The sequence below is a fragment of the Zeus faber genome (assembly GCF_960531495.2).
Source record: "Zeus faber genome assembly, chromosome: 17".
Taxonomy (NCBI): Eukaryota; Metazoa; Chordata; class Actinopteri; order Zeiformes; family Zeidae; genus Zeus; species Zeus faber.
The window spans coordinates 19,332,361-19,341,116 of NC_137204.1; the positions used below are offsets into that span (position 1 = coordinate 19,332,361).

General features: G+C 40.4%; 2 protein-coding genes across 3 annotated transcripts; one reads left to right on the plus strand and one right to left on the minus strand.

Moving 5' to 3' along the window:
- Window positions 1-98: 98 nt before the first annotated feature.
- uqcr10 (ubiquinol-cytochrome c reductase, complex III subunit X) lies at window positions 99-1,121 on the minus strand. The gene is made up of 2 exons (XM_080018039.1): window positions 914-1,121; window positions 99-412 (listed from the first exon to the last, which is right to left on the minus strand). The coding sequence occupies exons 1-2, from the start codon at window positions 1,052-1,054 to the stop codon at window positions 362-364; spliced, it is 192 nt and encodes a 63-aa protein (XP_079874165.1). The 5' UTR covers window positions 1,055-1,121; the 3' UTR covers window positions 99-361.
- Window positions 1,122-2,193: 1,072 nt separating this feature from the next.
- zmat5 (zinc finger, matrin-type 5) lies at window positions 2,194-8,756 on the plus strand. 2 transcript variants are annotated; one of them, XR_013844622.1, is made up of 7 exons: window positions 2,194-2,305; window positions 2,778-2,914; window positions 4,887-4,949; window positions 5,054-5,134; window positions 5,722-5,830; window positions 5,941-6,166; window positions 6,816-8,756. XR_013844622.1 is itself a non-coding variant. In XM_080018206.1 (6 exons), exons 2-6 carry the CDS (start codon window positions 2,788-2,790, stop codon window positions 6,086-6,088), a joined length of 528 nt encoding a protein of 175 aa, XP_079874332.1. In that variant the 5' UTR covers window positions 2,194-2,305; window positions 2,778-2,787; the 3' UTR covers window positions 6,089-8,756. The 2 variants fall into 2 exon arrangements, 1 of the variants encoding a protein (XP_079874332.1); XM_080018206.1 differs by having other exon boundaries at window positions 5,941-8,756.

Genomic DNA, 8,756 nt, shown 5'->3' on the forward strand with positions numbered 1-8,756 from the left:
TCAAGGTACTTTCAACGGACCTCAGATCAGACGCTGGTACAAAAGACATGTTGAACCAATGTTGTGGTTGCGCAACAATAAATAAAACCATCGTGATGTCAGATTACATGGACAGGCCTTTGTTTAATTTGACAATATATTTACAAGTTATGAGGGATTAGAGGGAACCACAGAGATGAGAAGCTGCCAGGAACAAGCATTCCACTTCGGTATAATACCCTGGCCAGTCCTTTGAACTTCCGCCATGGTTATCAGAACATTGTCCACGTTGATGGGGATTCGGGGAATCGTCTTCAGGAAAGATTGGACCATGGACATGTGAGGCTTGTTCCCCAGGCAACTGCAGCGTCGGGCCCCATCCTTATGACTCATCCTTACCCTCGTAATTATGTTTGATGTGTTTCCAGAGTTTCTGTAACAAAGCAAAAATCATCATGTCACACCATCTCTATGGATGATTCTACGCCGTAGGGGCCTGGGTGATGACCTGAGCCTGACAGGGGGTTCTTTTGATTAGATAAAGGAGTCTTTTGCAATCTTGTATATACATTAGATTTTTGTTGTAACCTTATTTTCCACCTTGGTACACACACACACACACACACACACACACACACACACACACAGTAAACACACACACACACACTTAACAGTGAGTTGTTAATACGGAGAGTATTATTTAGGTTTAGTGCATATCGCCATTTTTTCAAGGTTTACTGAAGATTGCCTTTTTTTCTTTTTGTTAACTATTGGGATCATTGCTTATATTTCATTTAGCCATTTTCCAAATATGTCGATCTATCCATCCAAACCTACCTACACCTATATGCAGTGAGATCCTGTGAGCTAGCTGCAAGCTAAGCTAGTCCTCGTTCGCCCTCTAGAAGGTCAAAATGAGAACGGACGAACTCACCCCCCGGTTGAGCTGCTCAAAAATGGCATCGCCCCCTTGGTCGAACACTCGCTCGAAGAACACGGCTCCCACAACGATGGTTATGGCGAACGTCGACGTCCTCCTAAAGAGCATGTTGTAGACGGACCGGGCAAACGCCATGTTGGCACAGTGAGCTGTGGCGGAACAGTGAGCTGTGGCTGTGGCTGTGCAGCGGCAGCGCGACGAAAAGCCAGCGCACTTCCGGGTCTATGACGGCTTCCGCTTTTGCTTATTTACCTTGAATTGTTAATTTAAAATTTTATGTCGCTGCTGTTGTTTTTATTATGATCAGAAGTGAAACACACAGCAACGCACCAACACAACAGCCAGGGGTAGAACATCACAGAAAGATCTGATTTTTTTTTTTTTTTTTTTTTAACGTTAATCAGCGCCATGGCCTTCCCGTCTGCAGAATTCGAATTCGTTCTAAAGATTTACATTTATGTGAAGGAAATGAGCAAAATTAGACAATTAAAGGTGATTCCTTTTTTTTTTTTTTTTTTGAGGCGAAACCGCTTTATTTCCTTGATAGCTTCTCAAAAACAAAACAGACAGCGGTTCCATCCACCGCGGCGCTTTGTGACATAACAAAGACATCACAACGACGGTCACAATCACAATCAACGTTTCTATGTAGCGTTAAATAGAAATATAAGAAGCTATTTGCTTGTATATATATTTATACATACATATACCTATCTATCTATCTATCTATCTATCTGTCTCTCTGTCTGTCTGTCTGTCTCTCTGTCTGTCTATCTATCTATCTATCTGTCTGTCTGTCTGTCTGTCTGTCTGTCTGTCTCTGTCTGTCTGTCTGTCTGTCTGTCTATCTATCTATCTATCTATCTATCTATCTATCTATCTATCTATCTATCTATCTATCTATCTATCTATCTATCTATATAGATATATATAGATATATATATATTGCTGACATCCCTATTATGTATATTACCTACCACCTATTTTGCACCATCATGTGTATCCACAGAAGTATCCTCACATTCTTAAATTTAATCAGATTGTATTGACACCGGCATTGAATCATTACCGCATTTAATCACAGCTCATATTTTTCCATTCACTTTTATATGATTCTTTGCGGGCGCTTGGGGCTTGTATTAAGGATGAAGTGCAAGTGGCGCGAACCCGCCGTTACGCATCCGCGCCGGCTGGCGGCGGTAGTGCGCTCAGAACGCGGTTTCTGGCGAAGAAGAGCCGGAAGCGGAACGAAAACCGGAAGCGGAAGGAAAAAAGTACGTTCAGCGAAACGAAAACAAGGAGGGCGGCGCGCATCAACTTTTCTTTCTCCTCCTGGACTTAAAATAAGCGAACGAGCGCCGTTATCCGCGCAAGACCACGTCGAGTGTACGTTTGTATTCACGCTCCTCCGACGCGTGGTAGCCGGTGTTTCATCCCGCGTTCACACGCAGCTATTAGACGCGACGGTTGTACGTTCGACCCCCCTTTTTTTTTTTAAACGAGAACGTCGAGACATTGGGAGAAAACTGTGCGACCTGAAAAGGTTCCGAGTTCTAGTTCGATGGCAGTGGCGCTGAACAGCTTAACTATCGAGCCATCATTGGCAATAACACGCGAGGGGTCATTTTAAATGATGGCGTGGGGTTGGGATTATTTTAACATATGGGATGGTTGGGGATTGGGATTATTTGGAATCATGAGAAGGAATTTGTATTATTTCGTCCAGTCATTCAAGATGAATGATTTCGTTTTTTTTTTTTCAAACATTATGTCTGCATGTCATTTTTTAAAAGTCTTGAAATATATATAAATGACTAGTTTCTGTTTAGTAAAAAAAAAGCATTGTTTTTTAATGCAGGATTTGAGCCATGGGGAAGCGTTATTTCTGTGACTACTGTGACCGATCCTTCCAGGACAACATGCACAACAGGAAAAAACATCTGAATGGAGTTCAGCACCATAGAGCCAAGAAGGCGTGGTTCGATTATTTTAGAGGTAAGCCTTTGAGGTCTGCCTTAGTATTTTCTTGAATGAGTTTTATTGCAGTTGTGATCCGACTCAGTGATGTAAGACAAGCCAACACTTTATCAATGTCAGCGGCAGACCTGCCAACCTGCACCCATTCTGTGTACCAGCTACGCAATTCTGAGTCAAAATACGCAGGTACGAAATGCCAGCTGAAACTACGCCAGAAAAAAAGTCTATATATATTATTGTCATTTAATGACGGAACTCAACCAATCAAACAATCAGTACCGTACATTTTATTGGGTATTTAAAATACATCCCTCAAATTGGATTACATGCTATGACCCGTGGTTCTGTAAGCCCTCCCTCTCCTCTCACTCAACATCCACTGATACGCAGCAGCACTGAGTGGTGCTTGATTATCCACCGAGGTGAAACGCTGCGTTGTGAGGTAAAATGGAAAGTGGGAGAGTTATAATAAAGCACTAAAATGTGACTGTAATGTTAACATATTAAACGTGAGACGCACCGATCGATCGGCCAGTGACCGGAATTGATCGATTTTGGCCGGCCCATCAGTGTCAGATATATTTTCAGATTCTGTGCGGGTCAAATTTACAGCTGGAACTGTTCTCATGTACTTTACTCGTAAAAATACTCTTATACAAAAACACAAGACCAACGTAATGTAACGCTTAAAAAAAAAAAAAAAAAGCGAAAGAAAGATAATGTGGGCTGTTTGGAGGTACTTCAAGTTAAACAAAGAAGATTAGATAAATGATTTGTTTATCGTCACAATGACAACATTCTAACATTGTGCAGACTGTGTTTCTATTGCTGTCATAGTAGATATCTGATCATGATGAAAGGTTTGACTTTTTTTTGAGACTTGGTTCTTGATGAGCCGTTGGATTTGATTCAGTTGATTTAATGCACGGTGAGCGAAGGAAGACTTCCAGTCAAAGTGAGAAGAGTCTGCCATTTATTTTAATTTTTTATTTTTTTTGTAATGATTGGAATTTATTTGCAAAGTACCGTATAAATATAATATAAATGTATATTTGCACTTTAAGTGAAAGAGACTTTGATTTGAAGTTTGAACTGGACATTTTCATGTTTGTTATATGTTGTGATCTACTAGGTTGAATTATACTGAAACTTGATGAGAGTCCATATTCTATCTTTTTGGAACTCAGTGACACTTTCCATTATGGTTCCATAGTGAATAATGAACAATAATAAACAGTGTCAAAATCAGCAATCTCACTATAGTGGTAACTGAAAATTGCAGTGTAGCTTGTATGTGCAGTTGTCCTATCACGTGAGTGTGATCAGATCACATTATGTATTTGTCCTCGATGTATAGCGCATCGGGAAAATCGAAAATCTGCAGGTCAGACTTAAAAAAAAATCGTCAGAAAATTGCAATGGGTGCATCTCTAGTTGGTAAACATTTTTTCGGTAACTTTGCAAGATGATGCATTTCAAGGGGTGTATCCTAATGAGATAAATTACTGTATATAGTTAGCGGTAGTATCTTGCCTATGATGTGATTGTTCTTGTTATGAGACGGCTACAGTGTGAATAACTGATGGAGTCATTTAGCTGCAGTAACTCAAACGCCACAGAGACTCCCTGTTACACTGTCGTGGTACTCAAAGTATTTTCCCAAGGTTGCAGCGGTGGCTGGTTCCAGTGAGATGTCACACATATGGAATGTGAATAGAAGGTGTATCATTCATGATCATTCATATCATCTATTTAGGACTGGGAGATATGGAAGATTTTATTATGGTCATCACAGAATTGCGCAAAATAACAATAATTTTCATCTGCTTGTGAAAAAAAAAAAAAAAATCCCACTGCATGTATCACATCAAACCGAGACACTTATTATATTTAAAAGTTCAAGAGTTGACATTAACTTTTCACAGCACATACAAGCGTGATCAGTGAACTTACCGTGTTTTTCCATCCCACCATCTTGACCCGTAACAAGACTCAGAGGCCATTCTTAATGACGAGCAAGCAAAAAAACCGTGCCGGAAGTTTCTCCAGACAGGTGAGACAAGAGTTGCGTTTAGAATTCTATCAATAGAGGCTGATTTGACGCAGCTGTATGTGCTAAAATATTTTATCCTTTTTTTTTTTTTAATATATAATTAGGAAATTGCGGCTTTGGACCCAACTGTCGATTTTCCCACATGTCCGAAGATGAGATGGCAAACCTAAAAAGGCAGGTTGAAGGTGAGTGGAAACCATGAGAGGGCGCTGTTCACCATCTTACTTGAATCCTCTTAGTATGCGTGACACATCACTCGTGACACATCACTCGCTGTTTATTTTTTACTTTGTTTTTCTAGTTTAATGAGGGAAAAAAAAAAAAGTAAATGCATCAAAATCCCCCCCAAAAAAAAAAAAAAATCAGGCCTAATTTCTCTGTAACACTCGGATCCAACTGAAATGCGTTGCATTTTATGTTTTATTACATTACATTACATTGCATTTAGCCGACGCTTTTATCCAAAGCGACTTACAATTATTCAAACACCGACGGACGCAGCCATCAGGAGCTAAGTGTCTTGCTCAAGGACACTACAGCATGCTAGCAGGAGGAGCCTGGGATCGAACCAGCAACCTTTAGATTACAAGACGACCTCCTGAGCTACCGTCCCGCCGAGGGAGGTTGGATTCATCTACGTTGTGGAAAGAAATGGTTAAATTGTTCTATTTTTTGTACAAGTTAAACCCCTGCAGAGTATCTGTTTCTAAAAGCCCACGTGACAAGGTATGACTGACTCTTTTTTTTAATTCTTTTATTTTTTTTCCTCCAGATGAAAGACTTCATCGGGAGGACCCTAAAGACACAAGATCCTCCGAGAGGAGCATAGAAGAATGGCTAACTAGGAGGGAGAAGCGAAAACTTGCCCTCAGCAGTGAAGGGTATGAATTTGAATTAAGCGCTAAGTGCTTAATTATGCACGGCCGACGTGACTAACGTTCTTCCTGTTGATCCGAAATTCAACCCTTGCGTTTCGCTCGTCTCTCTACAGAGAGCTGAAAGACAAGGAGGAGAGTGAAGGAAGTCAAACGGAGAATGGAATACCTGCAGAGCTGCTCTCCGTCCCCGACCTTCCCCCCTCACTCCTGCCACCTCCGCCGGGTGGATGGAGAGCGATGGCGGTCGGCGAATGGAGTTGAATGATGCGCAGGAGTTTACTCAGATAGGCCTGCCCAGATGTGACCTTCCAAGAGACATGAAACATGCCACACCACATGGTACGCTAAAGCCTGGTCTCTTTAACACTGCAGTTCTATGTGGTGTATTACCTTTGTGGGATGGAGTTGTCAGTTGTTTATATTGCCAAACAGCATGTTTTCATATGTGAACCATCGCAGCAAAAGCCGCCATTTTGTGCATTTCTAAAATTGCCAGGGGCCGCCAAATAAGTTGGGGGGGATAAACCTTTCTTGAAGGAAAATTAGATTTTTCGAGATTCATTTTCCTTGGTGTGTTTTTTTTATTTATATCTCTCAACGCATTTTCAAAACCTAATTTTATTCATAAATAGTCGAAAAATGTTAAACCGTGGAGTTGAATATTCCCATTAGATTACATGGGGAATCGCAGTTCACTTAGCGAGACGCTGAACAACGCCGATCGATCGTTTCCTTTAAAGCGAGCGTCCAGGTGAAGATCATTCCTCCGTATTCCATGCCATGTGAAGTCACAACGTGGAACCGTTTTGATAGAGTTCAGCCTTTAAATCGTTCTACTTTTACACACACACGCACACACACAGACGTTGTTGTGGAGGGGCCGTGTACCAACGTGTATCATCAAGTAAGAATTGCTGACGTCACTGACGTAAACAAGCCGAGAACTTGTCTGTAACTTTCCTTTCCCTGTGTTATGGATTACGAGAAGCGGGTGGAGGAAGATGTAAATCATATCGCGAACCTTAATCTGACCAGTGCGATAGATCCAAGTCAGTTCAAGCAGCGGCCACTGGACTTCATTTTCCACGATGACAGTCAGTTCTCCGACAGCGACGCTGAATCTGATATTACTCCGGACTTGGGGAACATTTCAAAAAGCGGATTTCAACCAGAATGTGACAATGAAACAGAATATTTTCAAGAAGCACCGGAGGAGACCGACGATACCTCCGTTGTTGTTACAACGTAAGAAGTTGATGACGTGATGAAGTCCATTGGGGTTGGTGACAGATTTTCAGATTTCCGATTTTCTGAGACTCATAATATTGATAGACTCTACATTTTGTCGTGTTGTCCGTACTTTTAAACTCCAAAATAATTCCACTTTTACAAAACATGTATATTCTCACTGTTAAATAAAAGCTTTTTTAAAAACAAAAATAGTTTTGTGTTGACGCTGTTCAACGCTGTTCGTGATTGGCCCATTCAGCAGTATGTTAAGTAGCCATTGGGCTTTATTTTGTCCGCCAACCGCCTTTTGCATTCTTGGAGCTGGCTGGATGAACCGAGCCTGGGCGAAACTTTCAAGGCGATTTTCTCAGAGTCACGGTTTGCCCCACCCTTGTCATTAGCAAGTCATAGCTTTAAACATATTTGCTTGATTTGCACAAGTGACACCTTGTTTGGAAGCTCTGATTCTCCACTTTCAGATGATGGGAAAAGAAAAAAAAGTCGAAAGTCGCCAAATGACCCTAAAGTCTGCGGTGGGTCACATATTAAAAATAAATCCTTAACACTTGAGTTTTTGGTGCTAATATCTAATTTTGATCACTTTTCAGAAGTATCATAGTTACACAACACGGTTATATTGTATTTATCATATAATTGAGAAATCAAATACCTATTTATTTATTCACGCCCCCACCGCTTACTTTAGTTAGTTGATGATTAATTTTTGGCAAGCTACCGTTTCCTAAAAGTGATAGACCAGACAGACAGGGTAATTGGTGGCTGGCCATCTGGACACCTAATTGGCAAAGAAGTGGGTCCAAAAGTCTCCTCTCAAAAACAGCGAGAGCATCCTAGAGTTTTGATATATTAAAATAAATGTTTGATTAATATAATTTAAGAAGTACTTCACGCGAAAGATTTGCGTGCGCTACCTTGATGTTTTTAATCAGCTGACCACATCCTTCACATTTACGGATGGATATTTGCACAGTTTTTGAGTTCTTTCTAATCTAATCAAAGATTATTTGTACAGCACATTTTAAAACAACCACAGTTGACCAAAGTGCTGAACAGGCTTAAAATGTGAAATACATGAATAATACAGAAGCACCTCAGGAACGCAGTAAAACAGTTATATCTGATAGCTTAAAAAAAAAAAAAAGAAATAGCAAATAAAAATAAAAGAAAACAAAACATACACGTAAAAATGAAGACAAACTAATAATTTAAAAAAGTAAGAGATAAGAATAAAAATAAATAAAAGAAATAGAAACAAATTAATAAAATAATATATAATATATCAATAAAATAATATCAGCACAGCAGACAAAGCCTTCCAAGTTGACCGGTTACTCAAGGGGAATGCCAATGAATAAAAGTGTTTTTAACAAAGACTTGAAGGTTTCCACGGTTCGGGCAGCTCTTATGTGTATAGGTAAGCTATTCCAAAGATTAGGGGCCACCAATGGGACGGCACGATCTCCTCTGTTTTTGAGCCTGGATGGCGGAACATCCAGGAGCACCCGGTTTTGTCGACCTTAGCGCTCTTAATCTGAAACAAAGTTTAGATTTCAAATTGAAGTTTCTCTTTGTCTTTGCTCTCTTTGTCTGCTTCATTGGCATACGGGTTACATTATTGGTTCTGTATTTTCCGCTGCACTCTCTGCCCATTATGTCTGCACCTTCTTCGTGCTCTTTA

Coding starts and splice junctions, on each gene's coding strand:
- uqcr10 (XM_080018039.1), bottom strand. CDS start 1,054: ATGGCGTTTGCCCGGTCCGTCTACAACATGCTCTTTAGGAGGACGTCG. Junction 413..913: donor TTGAGCAGCTCAACCGGGGG/GTGAGTTCGTCC, acceptor GCTTTGTTACAG/AAACTCTGGAAACACATCAA.
- zmat5 (XM_080018206.1), top strand. CDS start 2,788: ATGGGGAAGCGTTATTTCTGTGACTACTGTGACCGATCCTTCCAGGAC. Junction 4,950..5,053: donor CCGGAAGTTTCTCCAGACAG/GTGAGACAAGAG, acceptor ATATATAATTAG/GAAATTGCGGCTTTGGACCC. Junction 5,135..5,721: donor CCTAAAAAGGCAGGTTGAAG/GTGAGTGGAAAC, acceptor TTTTTCCTCCAG/ATGAAAGACTTCATCGGGAG.